At 42.4% G+C, this 19,791-nt stretch overlaps 2 protein-coding genes across 4 annotated transcripts in view; both read left to right on the forward strand.

Annotated features, from left to right (window-relative positions):
- The window catches only part of marveld2b (MARVEL domain containing 2b), a 17,703-nt gene extending 14,242 nt beyond the window's left edge, over positions 1 to 3,461 (forward strand). The window contains exons 8-9 of one of the 2 annotated variants that reach the window (XR_011517140.1): positions 3,130 to 3,238; positions 3,332 to 3,460. The gene's annotated coding sequence lies outside the window, so the exon portion shown is untranslated. Of the gene's footprint in view, positions 1 to 3,129 lie in introns of both variants that reach the window. The other variant, XM_070546623.1, reaches the window with a different exon arrangement.
- An 896-nt stretch (positions 3,462 to 4,357) lies between these two features.
- Positions 4,358 to 19,791, forward strand: part of oclnb (occludin b) — a 44,100-nt gene continuing 28,666 nt past the window's right edge. The window contains exons 1-2 of one of the 2 annotated variants that reach the window (XM_070546298.1): positions 4,358 to 4,791; positions 18,060 to 18,136. In XM_070546298.1, coding sequence (XP_070402399.1) covers positions 18,084 to 18,136 — 53 coding nt within the window. In that variant the 5' untranslated portion in view covers positions 4,358 to 4,791; positions 18,060 to 18,083. Of the gene's footprint in view, positions 4,792 to 18,056; positions 18,137 to 19,791 lie in introns of both variants that reach the window. The other variant, XM_070546297.1, reaches the window with a different exon arrangement.

The raw sequence follows: 19,791 nt of genomic DNA on the forward strand, positions 1-19,791 counted from the left end.
TACTCACTGCAACGGATGTCGGTAAATGAGGCGGTCCACCGTTGAAGAAGGTGAAAATTCACAGACATTCACCTTTGGCAGAAATGTGCCAGTTTGAATCCAAAATGGATGCCAGCCTTTCTAGTATAACCAGCTTCATTATTATCCACTAGGATTTTTAAAACATCCCCGACACCACCAGTTCCCCACTTGTACGACCCAAACCCGAAAGGAGTAAGCCCAACAGGCTGGATCGGACTTGGGTCGATTCCTAATTTGAGCCATCTCTTTGACATGTGAAGGTTCTGGCCCGGTGGAGTTGCATCTGATGCACAGCATGCTCAGTTGTTGAACTACACGTAACAAATTGTCAGAATAACGTAACCCGAGACAACTGCAGACATAAATGTGTCTGAATGGATCAGCTACACACGTTTTTACCAGTGTTGGCGTCCTAAGGCGATGGGTTTTGGCCGTGGACATGACGTTGCTGTATATTTGCGGGGATGCTTTATGTTGAACTACACGTAACTAATGGTCAAAATAAAGGACACACGTGTAACTGTAGATATGTACAAATATATCTCTTTTGTAAATTTCTGTTACAATTTTCTTACCAATTCAAGCCGTCCTACCAAGACCATTTTTGGCCGTGGACACCACGTTACCATCACACCAATATTTACTGGATGCTATACTAACTAATCAATAATTGTTATTTTGATATTAATTGTCAATTATACATGTAACTGTTGACAAGTACAAATATATCTGAAAGGATTTTTAGGGAATTTCTGTTACATATGTTTTAACAAATTTAAGATGTCCGACTGCAACCATTTTTGGCCGTGGACACGACATTGCCGTCGTGACAATGTTTGGGAGTGGAAGCGTCATTCATTCATCCATTGTCATGGTCTGAGGTGAGCTCATCCTCTAATCAGCTTCGACATCTTACCCTCATCTTTGTTTAAAAGTGCTTTTCAGTCCATCGGTCCCAGCGTGCTCTCTATAATTAATGCTTCTCTGGTCTCTGGTCAGGTCCCTGCTTACTTTAAGAACGCTGTAATCCACCCGCTTCTTAAAAAACCGAGTCTCGACCCCTCTCTCCATAGCAGCTTCAGACCCATCTCTAAACTTCCGTTCATCTCCAAGATCTTGGAAAAGGTTGTGGCTAAACAACTCACAGCTGCTCTTGATGAACTTAACATCTATGATAGCTTCCAGTCAGGTTTTAGTAGAGCTCATTCTACTGAAACAGCTCTTCTTAGGGTCTCTAATGACCTTCTGACCCAGAGTGATGCAGGGGACTGTTCTGTTCTGGTCCTGCTGGACCTGACTGCAGCCTTTGACACTGTTGACCATCACCTGCTACTGGAGCGGCTGAGAGACTGGGTAGGCCTATCAGGATCTGCTCTGGAGTGGTTCTCCTCTTATCTCTCTGAGCACTCCTTTTCTGTGGCCGTCTCCAAGTTTAGGTCCTCCACCACCTCTCTTACCCATGGCGTCCCACAAGGTTCTGTGCTGGGGCCTCTGCTCTTCCTCCTCAGTCTGCTTCCTCTTCAGCACATCCTGAGCTCCTTCAAAGGAATCTCCTACCATCTTTATGCAGATGACATCCAACTGTACATCTCCTTTAAGCCCCATGAGATGTCTAAGCTGCAGCTGTTACACACCTGCTTAGACTCTATCAAAACCTGGATGGTGGGAGCTTTCTACAGCTGAATGAAGATAAGACTGAGACCCTCATCTGTGCCCCAGACAAGCTGGTTCCCAAAGTCAGAGACTCTCTTGGTCAGCTTGCTTCCCACACCAAACCCTCTGTCAGGAATCTTGGCGTGACCTTTGACCCAGCTCTAACCCTGGATTCTCATGTCAGTTCTCTTGTTCGCTCTTCCTTCTTCCATCTCAGGAACGTTGCTAAGCTGAGTCCCATTCTGTCCCGCTCTGAACTTGAGACAGTTTTCCGCACCTTCATCTCCTCACGCTTAGACTACTGTAACTCTCTTTTCACGTGTCTGAGCAGAACCTCCCTGAACCGTCTACAGGTGGTTCAGAACGCCTGTGCTCGGCTTCTGACCAAGTCCTCCAAACACACCCACATCACCCCGCTTCTCCTCCAGCTTCACTGGCTGCCAGTCAACTTCAGGGTTCATTTCAAGATCCTGGTTCTGGTCTATAGGGCCTTACATGGACAAGCACCATCTTACATTGGTGATCTTCTTAGTCCCTACACCCCCAGCAGGTCCCTGAGGTCCAGTGATCAAAGCCTACTGGTTGTGCAACGCACCAGGTTAAAGGTCAAAGGTGACAGATCATCTGCTGCTGTGGCCCCCAGACTCTGGATGATAGGTAAAAACTGATTTTCACCTCACCTTGTTAATAATGTTGTTCTTTCAAACAGAGTTCATCAACCTTATTTACATTTAAATTGTTGCAGGAAGGCTGACCTCGCCCGAGTACTTTTTATTACGATTAGAAGCCAGACCAAAGTGTTTTTCTCCAGGTTGACTGTAAAGAATTTGTTTGTGTGTGTGTGCTTATCTGTAACTTTGTGTGTGTGTTCCCAAATAAATTCACTCTCCAGGGCTTGCCTGGGTTGTGAGAGGAAACTGGCTTTTGTCTCTGGTGTGTACGATTCTCTCACCCTTTGCAAAGTGTTTTGTTGTTGTTTGTTGTGGGTTGTTTACAATCTATCAAATTATCAATCTAATCCCTCTGTGTGTTTTGAACTTTCTTTGAGGTAATACGAGATCAATAAAAATTACCTAACACGGGAGCTCTCTCCCCCTGAGCCTGAGATCAGTGGACTCAGTGGTCTCCTTTAAAAAGCAGCTGAAGACTCACCTGTTCACGCTGGCTTTTGTATGACCTTCTTCACCTCTCTCTCTTTATTCTGCTCTCCCCACCTATCCCACCTTCCTCAGGATCCACTGATTTCCCTCTTTCCTGTTCACTCTCTCTCTCTTTCTTAACATTATATTCTTTTAATCACAATTGTCTATTTTTGCTCATTTTAAATATATTTTTAACCATTTTCTAAATTCGTTTTGTATTTTTACATTTTTTGTTTTTGTGAAGCGCCTTGTGATTTTTACCTTGAGAGGCGCTATAGAAACGATATTTTCTTCTTCTTCTTCTCCATTCCAGGTGAGCGGTGTCTGAACGGGACCAGCTGCAGCGGATCCATCATCAGCCACTGCTGGATTAAAAGGAGGAGGGAGACCACCGCTCAACGCCGGTTGATTACTCCACACGGGTATCTCCCGCTGGATATTCTCCTGCCACTCAGTCTCTAGTCTAGTTATTGTTTTGATTACTCTACCAGACGTTTGCTCCTTGTTTTTCTCAGCTGCTGCTCAACTTCACACCTTCAGCCATACTCCTGGACCTCACTTCAGCCTGCATCTTCCTTCCCTCAGTCCGTTCACCACCGTTCATCCACCCCTGCCTGGAACCCTTATCTCGACCCCACTGGACACAGACCTAACAGACCTCCCCACGTACCATCTTCCCACTCCTCCACCTTCAAACCACCAGACCTCTTACTAATCCAAACTCTACTTGGAGGTCCGGTTCTGTCCCTCTTCCCTGCATCTCCCAGTTTGGGACGTCCTTAGTTGTGCACCGTTTAATAAAACCTTTGTTTAATTTTACACGTGTCTCTTGTGTTGATTCTGCATGTCTTGGGTCAAGCACGTAAACCCCAACATGACATCCATGGTGGTAAAAACAACGTTAAGATGTAGGCCATGTTGTCTCGGTTTCAGGCTTTGGGTCCAGTTGGGCTCTGCTGCTGCTCCAGGTGGAGGTGGGGGGAGTGACACCGAGGAGATGAGAGCTCAGAACAGTCAAATATAAATTAAAGTTTAGCTGTCCGCCTGTAGAAGTTCCTGCTGAACTTAATTCTGTTCCATAAATCAGGGCAATTTGAATTTATGTGAAATTAAACTTTAGTCTCCCTTTGAGTTTGAGTTGTTTGCTTTTGTTTCTTCTCCTCAGACACCATGGATATGAGGAGATGATGAACGTCACAATGTCCCCAAAGGAAGGGTTAGTTAGCTGGTTAGTGAAGGGGAGGTAGCTGTCATTAAATCCTAATCTAGTGTTATTACCACCATTGTGGACCAGACCAATCACAGCGCTCTATCAGTCTGAAACCCTGCAGAGTGCTGTGATTTGGACCGCCAGAATGCAGCAGAGTTCCCAGTTTTGACTTAAGTTTAGTTAATTTGAATCAAATAAACAACATATTATAATGAGATATCTCACTCTGGGTTAAACACCTGGAGTCAGGGTGTTGGAGCTGATTTTCTCTGTAAACCATGGACTCATCAGTTTGTATGTTGTGATGACGTCAGACCAGGTCAGGTAGAGCCACATTCAGCGCTGGTTCCACTGGGTTGGTCTGCTCTCGGTTTCACCAGCAGAGGAAAGTCTACTGCCGTTCCTCAGCTGGAGGCGTGGACCGGACATTATGAGAACGGGACTATAGGTGTTTACGTGCATATCTAGCTCGTTTGGCGCGCGCACACACACGTTCTCAGGAGTGTTTATCGACGGGTGAACAGGTGTAGGAACCAGGTTACCTCCAACCAGAAGTGGGCCGGATGTGGGGGCAGCTACTGGGAAGAGCAGACGCTTTCCCTGAATCGGAAACATAAACACATGTGAGAACAGGTGAATCCGGTGCAACCTGTAGGGCGGGTCACGTGACGTGCCTGCGCCCTCTTCTTCTCTCTGGGCGTGCGTCGTGTGGCGCAGATGAGCTGTTCTTGTCCGTGGGACGCGGCATCATCATCATCATCACAGGTGAGTGTCTTTATTCTGAATATTTGATGCTAAAAAACACGCAGCTAGTCTGGGCCGGAAGTAGCTGCAGCTTCGGGGAGTGTGCGTGGGTCACCTGGTGATGGAAACAAGTCCCTCATGGATAAAAACACAAATGAGATCGAACTGTGTGGACGGTTAACTAAACATGCGGAGCTCGATTCAACCCGGCCTCTCCTAGATGGTTCTGTAGGTCCGTCTGAATGTCCCGGTCAGGGTTCAGAACTGAGATCCACACACCTTTAATTAACCCACACACACACCTTTAATTAACCCACACACACACCTTTAATTAACCCACACACACACACCTTTAATTAACCCACACACACCTTTAACTAACCCACACACACACCTTTAACTAACCCACACACACCTTTAACTAACCCACACACACACCTTTAACTAACCCACACACACCTTTAACTAACCCACACACACACCTTTAATTAACCCACACACACACCTTTAATTAACCCACACACACCTTTAACTAACCCACACACACACCTTTAACTAACCCACACACACCTTTAACTAACCCACACACACACCTTTAACTAACCCACACACACCTTTAACTAACCCACACACACCTTTAACTAACCCACACACACACCTTTAATTAACCCCCACACACACCTTTAATTAACCCACACACACCTTTAACTAACCCACACACACACCTTTAACTAACCCACACACACCTTTAACTAACCCACACACACCTTTAACTAACCCACACACACCTTTAACTAACCCACACACACCTTTAATTAACCCACACACACACCTTTAACTAACCCACACACACACTTTTAATTAACCCACACACACACCTTTAATTAACCCACACACACACACCTTTAATTAACCCACACACACACCTTTAATTAACCCACACACACACCTTTAACTAACCCACACACACCTTTAATTAACCCACACACACACCTTTAACTAACCCACACACACCTTTAACTAACCCACACACACCTTTAACTAACCCACACACACCTTTAATTAACCCACACACACACTTTTAATTAACCCACACACACACCTTTAATTAACCCACACACACACCTTTAACTAACCCACACACACCTTTAACTAACCCACACACACCTTTAATTAACCCACACACACACCTTTAATTAACCCACACACACACTTTTAATTAACCCACACACACACCTTTAATTAACCCACACACACCTTTAGTGAACCCACACACCTTTAGTGAACCCACACACACCTTTAACTAACCCACACACACCTTTAGTGAACCCACACACACCTTTAATTAACCCACACACACACCTTTAATTAACCCACACACACACCTTTAACTAACCCACACACACACCTTTAATTAACCCACACACACACCTTTAATTAACCCACACACACACCTTTAATTAACCCACACACACACCTTTAATTAACCCACACACACACACCTTTAATTAACCCACACACACACACCTTTAATTAACCCACACACACACACCTTTAATTAACCCACACACACACACCTTTAATTAACCCACACACACACACCTTTAACTAACCCACACACACACACCTTTAATTAACCCACACACACCTTTAACTAACCCCCACACACCTTTAATTAACCCACACACACACACCTTTAATTAACCCACACACACCTTTAACTAACCCCCACACACACCTTTAATTAACCCACACACACACCTTTAACTAACCCACACACCCTTTTATAGTAACACCTCAACATGCAGGTCTAATAAAACTAGTGTTACAGATGATTAACATGCGTGTTTACACGTCTAGACATTGTATTTGTGATAAAGATGGTGATAACGTGACTCCATCTATATGTGACAGTGTGAGCGACCTGTCACGTGTCCTGACTGATCATGCACCCTGGCTAGTTGGCCAAGGGGATGTTCCTTTGGCTGACTGGTAAGCACAGCGGGTGATGACTTTAGTTCTGTTGTTAGGAAAAGATCACAGAAGGGTTGGTTCCTTTTTTCTAAACTGAACACAAATAATTGTATGGTGTTGACAGTAGCTCATTACCTTTATTTTGAAATGATTTGAACTCTTCAGAATCAGCTGTGAAATGTCGATGGCCCTGAGAAACCATACTTGTTTTTGAAAGATGATGCTCAGTCTGAGTTGTACATGCATGCTGAGTGTGAAACGTTTCTTTAACCCACATCTCCATCATCAGCCACCAAAAGGATAGAGGAGAAAACGGTTGGGTCCGAAAATGCCAGTCTCTTCTGCCCCACAGTTTAAACTAGTATCCATGGCTCTTCCCACAGGAAGAGCACGTAGAAGCTAACCGTTAGCATTAGTAACTCCACAGCATGGTGTAACCAAGCCCCCAAAATTCTGGTAGGAAAATGAAGCCAACACGGAAGTGAAATAAATTGCAGTTCCACCCTCATCCACTAGGGGCTGGTGTCAGAAGCGAGCAAATCCTCATTGACTCCCATGTTAAAAATACAAATTTCACAGCAGAAATAAACATGTTTACAGCCTGGTACCAAAACATGTTTTTGGTTTAAATGATCTAGTTTACACTCATGACAACTCTGAGGGGGGTGGATTTTTTTCTAACTCTTCTGTTTAAGTGTATTAAAAGCCTAAAATTCTGTATAATTAATGAGCATCAGACCCACGTGACCGCAGAGCTAGCGCCGGGCAAAGGCCTCAGCCTGAGCCTCGGTCTGGCCTGGAAACTGTTCCGCCATTTTCAGTCTCTCAACTTAGACCAGTAGTTGTAGCGTTTGTGTATTCTTGTTTGGATATTATTTGTACAATTGTTGGACAAAATGACTTGCTGTGGCATTAATTGCACTAATAGAGCGTCCAAGGAGTCTCCACTTCATTTTTTTCGGTAAGTAAAATTACATTTATGTATTTTAGGTCACTGCCGAGCTGAGCTTAGAGTTTAACATGTACTGTTTAACCATGAAATCTAAATGTAATAGGGTAAAACCCAGTGCATTTAACATAATGCTGCACTTTAGAAAATGGGTTGAAATATAACATGTTGGTGGAGCTGGGTTCCGACTATCGGTATGGTCCCCTCCCCTCAGCGGCAGCTCAGTGCATCTCTGATCGCAGTGGCGCCTGTCTGTTGCGCGGGCTGCCGGCTTGTGGAGCTCTCAGGGACCTCTGTGTTCCACCCGGTTCTCCCCAGCGGTCAGCCCGGCGTATCTCTGACACAAGCACAAGCTCCGGTGCTGTGCACAGTTAACTCCGGTTGTAGCTAGGTTGCTACCTCCGTTAGCTTAGCTCCCACCTCCGCACTAGCTTGTAGCCACATCACTTCAGTTTGACAAGTGTCGTCATTTGATCCCAGCCTTACAGCCCCGCCCTCAGCTCCACCTCTTTTCCCTTTCAAGGAATTGTCTGGGCTTGACAGACCCTGTGACACGGTCAAAATGGTGGTGGTGGCCACCTCCCATTTTGGCACAAAACTTATAATTGAAGCATGTGGACACGAATTGTCCAGTATATATGTTGATGGGTGTAACCAAGCCTCCATTATTGTGGTAGGAAAATTAAGCCAACAGGGAAGTGTGTAAAACTGCAGTTCCACCCTCATCCACTAGGGGCTGGCAGCAGAAGAGAGCACATCCTCATTGACTCCCATGTTAAAAATGCTGATTTTACAGCAGAAATAAACATGTTTCAGGGTTTCCCCCAGAGCGTTATAAGCCTGGTGGCTCGCCAGGCCTTTTTCGTTACTCTGCTGTTTAAGTGGATTAAATGCTTAAAAATCTGAATAATGAGCATCCACATGACTTCAGAGCTAGCTCCGGAGAAAGGCCTCAGCCTCATGTTAATAGCTGTTCGGCCATTTTGACTCTGAACTTTAGTTCCGTCTTCGTTTGTGTCTGTATGTTAATCATGGAATAGGGCTTGTGATCACACGTGATTACGCATAACATTCTGGGATGTGCGCGGCCGTGTTGGAAGGCTGACGAGTGTAAGCACACCGTGAAACAAACGGTGTTGCAGAGACGAAGTGGATTAGGGTGGAAGAAGGTGTTAAACAACATTATAAAACCCCAAAAGGATGAGGAATATACAGGGTAGGTTATACAAAGACGTCGGGGACTGGGATGTGGACACAATCAATGTCAGAAATGGTTCTGATCCACATGAAAGTCCCAAGACCGGAACACTGATGTATTGTTCCCGCTGCAGTTGTCCGTAACAGACATTTTTAGGCTATCTTGTTTGTGGTGTGAGCGGATGTAAACGTCCGGATGAGTGGTAAACGTTTTATTTGTTGGTTCTAGTAAACAATGAAATTTATCATACTATAGAAGAAGTGTAGCAGGAGAAGTTGTGTTGTGTGTCAGCGCACCTGCATTAGCTTACCTGTGTGTGTGTGTGTGTGTGTGTGTGTGTGTGTGTGTGTGTGTGTGTGTGTGTGTGTTTCGTGTGCATATTGCGGTTGAAGGAAAGAAACGATATATACAAAACGTACACCATCCAGTGTGGTTTTCGTTAACGAAAATGATTAATTGATTTTGAACGAGTTACTAATGTGTGGGAACGAGTTGTTAACTCGTGGCCACACATCAAGAACTCGAGGGAACGCATTAATAAGTCGTGGTAACAAGTTATTTTTTTCCTCCGTGTCACCAGATGGGCACTGTGTGGTTTATCTGAACAGGTTCAATGTTTTAAAGTCAGGATTATGTCTCTGCTCCCTGGTTCCTAATAACGGGTCACATTCCTGCTTTTTAACCCAACTGCATCACAGTTTAAGCCATCTAAATGTTTATGAGCAGAACTGGGTTATTTATATTAAATCTGTGGAAACTCACAACGCTGCAGTCTGTGGAACAACATGACTGACACTAAGATGGAGGTCTGATAACCAGGGCCGTGCAGAGACCTTTGAAGGGACGGGTGCTCAAAGTAAAAAAAAAAGAGCACACATAGAGCAAAATTTTTATACAGATTCATGATTCAACAAGTTTTGAAGATTCAGATGCTGAGAGACCCTTGGGTTCAAACAACATAACATAAACTAGGAAAATATTTCATTTAATGTCATTAATTGAAGTTACTGTTAGTTCATAAATAATTGTTTTAGTTTGTAAAGCTGACTTCTATCTAGAGATGTTACAATCTAGGGCTGGACAACATAGAAAAAAGTATATTGATAAAAAAAGTTGTATATTGATTTTGATAATTATTGAATTTTTTTTTTAATAGTAGGAAATATATTTTACGTGCACCATTGGCTGTTTTATTTTTGTTATATTTGTTATTTCTCCACCTCATCTCCCTGCAACATCTCTAGGGCTGCCACAAACGACAATTTTATATGGAGCTAGGATTGGGACAATTTTCAATGTAACTTGTACCAAGTTTTGTAACTTGGAACATGTTTCATGACATGTAACTTTGGATTCGTAACTTGTAACTTTAGTTTTATAACTTGTAATTCTCAATTCGTACATGTATTTCTTGTTTTGTAACAGGAAATTTTCATTTTGTACATGCATTTTTTATTTTGTAAAATCAAACTTTTATTATGTACATTTACTACTGATTTTGTAACATCGAACCTTCATTCAGAATAGGGCTGCACAATTTATCGAAAAATTATCATCATCGGGATAACAGGACGTGCGATAGGCCCATCGCAAAGCACGTCAAAAACGGTGAAAAATGTTTGGTTCAAACATTTCCATCCGTGACTTACATCAACTTTTTGTAAACCAGCTCTGTTTTTTACGCTGAAGTATTATTTGACCAATCAAATGTAGCCCTTCTGATATGCGGCCAATCCGATGGGTCCATTTAGGTAATACGCCCGCCCCCTACGTAGACCCTTAGGATGGAAAACAACATCCGAACTGGGTTAGTGGCGCCGTTCCGTTGTTCGTCATGCTGGCTCAGAGCAACAAACGCACCTTGTGCTGATGTTTCTGGAATCAGCGCTGCTTTCAAATATGAACGTGAGTCCGCTCGGTGTCGTTAAGCAGCTAATAGTAACCGGGCTGACTCCGACACGTGCCCGTGAACCAACCCACCGTCATGTCGCTAGTGTTCCACCGGGTGGTAATGTTAGCCCCAGGCTCCGGTTAGCTTCCAGCTAAAAGGCTACAGCACTCTCCTCCCAGTCCCACCCTGCTAAAGAGGGCCTGGAAAAGTTCCCCCACCCATCAAAGTGATTTTTCATTTATGAGCTTTTATAACCTTGTTAATCAGGATAGTTGATTTGCTGCTGCACATAAACTGTCAGTCAGAAGCTCTGCTAGCCGGTTATCTTAGAGGAGCTAGTTCAATTTGTTAGCTTGTTATCAGAATCATAGTTGCAGTTTCATCATCTGAGCTGCTTTTTCAGATCTAGGTAAACTTGTTCAATTTGGGGTTAAAACCACACGTTTTCACATATTTTCCATGTAGTTTTTTGCCAGTTCCTCTTCTGAAAGGTAGACAATTGTTTTTCTCTTTCCCTCAGAAAATCCTAATATTCTCCTAGTTTGGCCCAGCACAGTTTACTTCCCAATTACAGCAACAGCCTTATATCATAACCACATAAGTGGAGAAAATGCTCAGTAGCAATGAGAGAATTTGCTGTTGCATTTAAGTGATGTTAACCATTATTTAACATTTAAACTTATTTTCTGATTTTTTTATTTATTCTAAAACCCTGGTAAGGGATGTTTTTCTGTATTTGGAGCATCAGAAAAAGTTTTATGGTGGAGGTGATGTTTTAAAGTCACTGAGAAACTGCATGCATGCAGTTTGTTGTTTTGCTGCTAATACAGTAGCAGGTGCAGCTGCTAATACAGTAGCGGGTGCAGCTGCTAATACAGTAGCGGGTGCAGCTGCTAATACAGTAGCGGGTGCAGCTGCTAATACAGTAGCGGGTGCAGCTGCTAATACAGTAGCGGGTGCAGCTGCTAATACAGTAGCAGGTGCAGCTGCTAATACAGTAGCAGGTGCAGCTGCATATTTTTGCAATAAAAATGTTATGTTGTAATGGAATTCATGCATTAGTTTTTGTTTGCTTTGGACCCAGAGCAGACATCACACGCCGGACATCAACACTGCATCCTTTAGTATTTGTTTATTTATCGCAAGTAATATCGATATCGCAATATTAAGCACTGTTATCGAATATCGCAGGTTTTCCTAATATCGTGCAGCCCTAATTCGGAAACATGAAACTTTCGTTTTGTAACTTACATCTAACTTTAGTTTTCTAACTTGTAATTCTCAATTTGTACATGTATTTCTCGTTTTGTAACATGAAACTTTCATTTTGTACATGTATATCTCGTTTTTATAACATCAAAATTTAATTCTGAAACATGAAACTTTCATTTTTTAACTATCAGACTTCCAAAATAAAAATAATCAATGTACATGTTTGAAATCAAAACTCTCAAAACACACATTTCATTCTACAGGTACAAACCTCAAATCTACAGTGTTACAAGTAATTTTGTCTCAATTCTAGCTTGGGTGGGAGGAACTTGGGTGGAACCAATGAGAGCACGAGTCTTGGCTACCAATCATGTTTCTTGAATTCTTGTCCAATCAGTGGGAGAGGAGGGCAGGATTTCTAAAATCAGCAGATTTTGTATAGAATGAAAATTATTCAAGGTGAATTTGTTATTATGTACCCACAACACACACATTTACTCTTCTGAGATTATTTCATTCACTGTTCACATGACTAAACAATCACACATCACCCCCCTCCCCTCTGAAACAGGCAAATAAATGGAGACGAGATAGAAAAAATATTGCTTGTTACTATCGGCCCGGTTTTATTAATCAAACCGATACGATATGTTAAAAAATGACTAACATTGGCCGATACCGATATTGATGCCAAAATATTGTCCATCCCTACTAAAACCTTTTTAAACTTTAGTCGACTAAAACTAAGACTAAAATGCATTTTTGTCGTCAAGAGTAAAACTAAGATGCCCACCAAAAACAACACTGACACCATCTGTAACTTACCAGAATGAAAATACTCCAGAAGGTGATCTTTGGTCGCCTTGCAGCTGCGATCCAAGTGAGCTAACAAAACTTTAGGTGTTTCTCAATGTCGAGGCGCCTGGCCTTGCGAGGCGATGTCTTACGAGGCCAGACGCCTTGCTTACGAGGACACTGTCCTTCCTTGGTCAAAGAAAATGGCTAAATGGAACAGACTTGCATCAAGTGACCGCGTCTTTCATGGCGGTCACGTGGCACGGGAGATAACGTAATATTTTATACGTGTAAGTTTCAATATAAATATATAACGAGCCTTTTACTTTTTAAATATGTGTTAGTTAAATTAAATATATTGAAATTTATTTAAAGGATAACCCCTTGAGATGCAACATCTCATTTTCAAGGGGGTCCTTATAAAAAGAAAAAGAAAAAGCATAACAATGACGATACAGGCAACAAACTTCAGGTTACAATATACAACACACAAAATCATACACTCAAACATTCATACTGCTCTCTTTACCTACATTCCAATTACAATCCCTCAAGATGTATTGATGCAAAAATATAAAAAGTAAAAAAACTTGGACAGTTACAAAGAGTTGAATCAAAAACAGTGACATGTATTCTGTTGATAATCATATATAGAAGCCTTAAAAGCATTAAAAGAGGTGATTGTAATTGTATTAGGTAGCTTATTCCAATCTGATGGTACTTTAAATTTAAATGCCCGTCGGCCAACTTCTTTATTAATTTTGGGAACATAAAACAATAAGTGTTCAGTATGCCTTAAGCTAAAGGAAGAACTGTTTCAAATAAGGCTAACGCTATATAAGGATAATTTAAGAAATGACATTTAAAAATAAATTGTAACCAATGAAAATGCTTTCTTGAGTTTAACGATAGCCAGTTTCAAGATTGATACATATGACAATGGTGGGTTTTGTATGGGCACCTCGAAATAAATCTGCAAAGACTGTTACAAACAGTATTAAGAGGACGAAGATTTGTGTTAGGAGTGTTCTGATAAACTATATCAGCGTAGTCAAGATTTGGTAATATTAACTGAGTAATAATTCTTTGTCTGACCTGAAAAGTAAAACAATTGATAGATGAGTATTTTAAGTCGGTATGAGATTTTCTTGACCACTAAGTCAATATGTGATCTAAATGAAAATTGTGGATCTAAAAGAAGTCCTAAATATTTAAACTCATTTACAGTTTACACTGGTGTGCCGTCTGTATTTGTAATCACATGATCAGTTGGTAAAGAAGTTTATTTTGTACTAAATAACATATAAGACATACTTTTGTTTAAAAGAAGTTTATTATATGTAAACCAGTTTTGAACTTGATCGAAGTCAGACTGCAATGAGCACTGATTATGAGAGGTATTATTACTAGAAAAATAAAGAACTGTATCATCTGCATATAAATAAATTTGAGAATTAGAGCATACCTGAGGCAGATTATTTCTAAAAATGGAAAATAATAGTGGCCCCGGAGATGAACCTTGTGGTATTCCTCTGTCTACGTTGTAAGATCTGAGTAACTTCCCTGATAAAGAACACACAGTTGTCTATGGTGTAAGTATGCGTTAAACCAAAGTAAAGACGTTCTTGAAAAACCAATAGCACAAAGTTTATCTAAAAGAAGGTAATGGTCAACTATGTCAAAGGCTTCAGTTAAATCAATAAATATGGCACCAGTTAACTTATTTGAATCAAAAGAAGATATAACATCATTAGTACATTTTAAAAGTGCACTTGTAGTAGAAAAAATTTGGGTGAAAGCCAGACTGAAAAGGAGATAAAATATTAGAATCATTAGTATAATTAGATAATTGTTTAAAGATACGTTTTTCAAATATTTTTACCACGCTATTAATGATTGAAATTGGTCAATAATTATTAATGTCATACTGGTCACCATTTTTATAAAGTGGGGTAACTCTAGTACGTTTCCAAGATAATATGATAAATGATAAATGAGCCGCACTTGTGTACCGCCTCTCAGAGTAAGGACTCCAAAGCGCTTTACACTACAGTGTATCATTCACACATTCACACACTGATGGTGATGAGCTACGATGTAGCCACAGCTGCCCTGGGGCGCACTGACAGAGGCGAGGCTGCTGAGCACAGGCGCCACTGGTCCCTCCGACCACCACCAGCAGGCAAGGTGGGTTAAGTGTCTTGCCCAAGGACACAACAGCAGAATTCTCTGTCCGGAGCCAGGATCGAACCTGCATCCTTCCGATTACTGGACAACCCGCTCAACCTGTTGAGCTGCTGCTGCCCCCAGTAATGGAATATTACATGTTGTCAGTGATCAATTAAACAAATCTGAAAGAGGATATGCCATATATAAGTGAGTTACTACCCGCTAGCCACCAAAGCTGCAACTAATAAGCAACTAACCAACCATAGATGACTGCTTTGGAAACAAAAAACATTTTAAATTAGTGGACTTAGTTTTTAAACTTGAAATTTGCCCCCGAAGTAGCTGCCGTCTTCTGATCCGCCATCTTTTTGAAAATTTTTGTAATTTTTGACCAAGGCTAGGCTACAAGACACCTCCCGTGTATCGTCGCTCAGCTAGCTAAATGGCTAACAAATGGAGAACACACGCCTCAGTAGAACATGAACATTGGAACACGCCTTGGTGGCTCCTGATGACGTATCTCCTAGGCAATCGGGGCAAGGCCAAAACATCGAGGGGAAGTACCTTGGCATTGAGAAACACCCCCTGTTAAGCTAGATACTTGGTCTCCGTGGTTTTGCCTCTAAGCAGGAAAATGGTGACACGTTGTCTTGTTTTCCACCCTTATTGCCCTGGTGATCACGTGTGTCAGCCCACAACACAGCAACGATTTATCATAGTTGTGTAATATAACCGATCAGCTGAATAATAGATTAACTTAAGCTGCGAGAACGAGACTGAGCGCTGTTTACAGCAGTAACAAGTAAGGACTCACACGCGCCTCCAACGGGGTGGCTGCGCCCGTGATGACATCATGATCACAATCCCTATTAGTTGGACAAAAGGACAAGCTGTGGTTATTAACAGACTATCCAAGCAGTTTCTGCTTCTTTTTATCAGTAAGTAAAATTATATCCCTGTACTTTATTGTGCTGCTTGAATGGGGGGATGCTGTTATTTATCTGCTTGGTCAGACCTGTTAGTGGGGCTGCTGCTGGATAAGAAATGAGCAGATGCCCAGCTTCTCCTGTCTCCTGTCTGAGATGAGCTGCTAGAGCAGGCGGCTGGCTGTTCCCGTTTCCCGGTGGCAGCCGACGCGCCGACCGGCTCCAATGCTAGACTGTGGTCATGCTGGTCCCTCGTGGATCTCTGAGAAACATCACAGAAACACCGCAGCTCTTTAGTGTCTGCTGCTTCCCATTTGAGTCACCCAACCACATGTTTCTTGCTGATAGTTTGCTGGCTGAATGGGGGAAAAGTGTTAACCATAACACAGCTTGGTCATTTGGCTCTGTTTACAAAGGCGGACTCGCAGATCTTGGGCCGCCGTGGACCACCGAAGCCCGATATCCTAGGTATGATTTCACTATTAAGCTGGCCGGAGGTGCCTTCACTTTGGAGTTGCTCTACTGCGTCTTTCTGGCTGAATATGCCCAGAAAATCCCTGTCAGCTTTGGGTTAACATGTAGCTAGTGTACCGCTGGCCACGCTATTTGTGCTTGTGCTATTTGTGGACATAAAACATTAGTGTTGGAGCTATTTGGGTTACTTACAGTTTTTTTATTGGGTTTAGTTGTTGGTTAATGATGATTTTATTTATTATTTATTTTTGTTTTGCCTGAGAGAATCAGCCAGGAAGAAAAGAGGTGTTTTGTTTTCTATAAATATGGGGACTGATGTTGGACCAGCATGCACTGGGGTGGGCCTAGTTTTTTTTTTACCAGAGCAGGAGAAGCAGCAGAAAGTGGAGATGTATATAGTACTTTCCAAGTTGGATGAATAAACACCGATATTCAACAGTTAAGATCGTTTGGACATTGGACTTCTTTTGCCTGCGTACATCAGTGGCTTAAGGATTTAAAACCCTAAGGGAATTGGGTGGACAAACAAGGAATCGTCACTACAATCATTGTCGTATTTTTTACACAAGAAAGACGAGCAAACGGAAGCATTGGAAGGGTCGTGTTGCTGTGTACAAGAACATTAATAAGACTCCACCCAGTCCTAGCTGCAGTCACAGAAGATGCCCACCCTGCTCCTTCCTTTGTCCTAGTGACTCATGCATGCAGGAAGCCACTGTTGGCTGATCCCAGCTAATCAGGCTCCCACTAGTAGGTAGGCATGTGAGTGACAAACCTTCAGCCAGCCAATTAGTCCATAGGTGGGTGTGTACAGTCAGCTCAGCACGAGACGGACCACAGGCCTGAAAAAACGTTGTCGGCTCCACCCGGACAACACCAATGAGAACACAGTTAGTCAAACTTCACACTGGATGCATCAGCGGGACAGAATGGCTCTGCTTCATGCTAGTGTAGGGGGGTGCATTAAAGCAGCCACGATACAGACGGGTTCAAGTGCGTCCCAGAAGCAGAGCCCCGCGCTGCTTAAGATAGCATCAGGTTTGGTTTTTGTAATGAGCTGCGTCTGGGACACGTTGTTTTCTGCTGTTCACACAGGGCTAGACAGGAAATCACACATGGTTTCAGTGGAAACCTCTAACTTTCAAAATAAAAGACAATTGCAGTCATGCAATATCAAATCTGTGTAGATTACATCAAAATGTGTGACCCAACGGCTTATTTACTCCCTGCCGCTGTGAGCTTTTCAAATCAAATCAAAGATTATTAATCCCAGAGGCTTTAATCTGGGCGGTGGAGAGGAACAACTTCATATATGACACCAAACCGCGATATCAAATGTGATTATCTTCTTCTTGGTTTGTTGGCGGATGGCATAAACAAACGGTGGTCTTTGAAGTTAGTATGGATTTTGTGATCTCACGAGTCGAGCGAGAAGCCGCTCTGCGGCTGAAATTTTCCCGGTGTGTACTAGCACGCAGAGAAAGTCGGGAGTAAATGGTAGGTTACTCTGCCAGGGCCAGACCGAGCCGACCATAGAGTAAATGATCCGACCCAACTACTCACAAGGTATTCACACACACCAGAGCCCACAGCAGGCTTACTGGAATATATGCCCAAAGCTGTTTTATCGTTCTAAAGCTCAGTGGCAAAAACTCACAGATTTCATGTGTTTTTATTTTTATGTTTTGTTTTTCTCAGCAGGTTGAGTGACACCAACGTTACATCATGCCAAGCAACAAGCACAGCGGCCATCTTTACCCTTCGAGTGGTAGCAAACAGTAAGTTCTCTCCTTGTGTCTTACCAACACACACACACACACACACACACACACACACACACACACACACACACACACACACACACACGGCTGGTTGGAGGTAATCTGTCTGCTTATTTAACTCTAGTTTATTGCAGCTTCTTATTATTCCACTCTGACGTGTCTGTTCTTATATTCTCCTACGTTTGAATTCCTCACATGATCAGGAGGTGTGGTGTGTAACTTGGCAGCATTTGTTTTTAGTGTGCATGCGTGCACACGCGCACGTGCGTGTGAGTGTGTGTGTGTGTGTGCGTGTGCGTGCATGTGTGTGCGTGTGTCTGTGTACGCCACAATCCTCACAGCTTTGGTCAGTATGAATACCGTAATAAATCTGGCCTTTTGATGGATAGCTTCTTATTCCCGGGAATGATGCTAAAACAGGTCACTGGCTGAGAAGGTTGGGCTCCAACATTAGTTTATTGTGTAATTTCTCTTGTAGCCTCCAGAAATGGTCATTTTTTCATCTACAGTTGACCTCTTCAGTGTCCGTTCATATGGAGACATAAGTCTTAACTGGAGCCTTTAATCTGCAAGAAAGATGCTGTTGCCTGACCAAGGTCCCTCTCAAGCTTCCTCTTATATTTATCTGCTTTGCTTCACGGAACAAGAAGAATGAACTTCTGTAATAATGATACTGGATGATGCAATGAAATACGTAAATAATTATATGGTTGAATGAACAATAATGGCTGAAGTATAATAACAATGTTTTGATTAATCTGTGCTTAAATTACTGAAGTTGAAATGAATATTATTAGGTTGTAATCAGCAGTACGTGACTTGACAGCTCACACACTCGGACACATGACGATGACAAGGTTAAACTCCTGTATCTGAGCAAGGCTTGGTTTCTGAGGCTGTTGGCAAAACCCCCTTAACATGTCAAATTCTGGTTTGTCAGTAAATCAAAATATGGCAACAATTAAAACACAACTCACTTCCTCGTGAGTCTGTTGAGCCGAACTCTGGAAACTTCTCCCACCGCATCTCTTTGACAAGCTGTCAAAACCTGTTGCACGCTGCTGCTGACACAGCGAACGGTTCCTTCAGAACAAAGCTAACACTAGAGCTGCAGATATCGAATATTTTTGTAATCGAGTACTCTATCGAATCTTTTATCGATTACTCGAGTACTCTAATGAATTACCCTTTTGTGTTTGTAAACCATTATATCAAATAGCATGTTATAAAATATGAAAGACCTCTTAAAATGAGCAAGCACTTCAACTTTACTTCACAGTAAACAAATGCCAGTGCAAAAAATACGTATACAACCTGAGCCGATTTTCCACTCTTGCCGGAATCTACTAGCCCGGCAAGCCAGACAAAACTAGGAGGATAACTGTTTAAGTAGTGCTGTGAGCGGCTGCGGCCCAAACAGAACCAGAACCGCTTACGGCGCATGCGCAAACATGGCTCGCAGCTATTTCCCTATTAACACACGTCCGTTTTAATTTCTACACTTTTTTTCACACACAATAACAAGGATTGTCGAGAAAGCATGCTTGCTGTGGTTATGTCAAATTATACTGATCACAAAACATTTATTTACTTTCTTTCGTTTTCCTCATAAACACCTGCGTCCTCCTGCAGCGACCCCGAGGGACAACAGA

The sequence above is a fragment of the Nothobranchius furzeri genome, chromosome 17 (genome assembly GCF_043380555.1).
Source record: "Nothobranchius furzeri strain GRZ-AD chromosome 17, NfurGRZ-RIMD1, whole genome shotgun sequence".
NCBI classification, from domain to species: domain Eukaryota; kingdom Metazoa; phylum Chordata; class Actinopteri; order Cyprinodontiformes; family Nothobranchiidae; genus Nothobranchius; species Nothobranchius furzeri.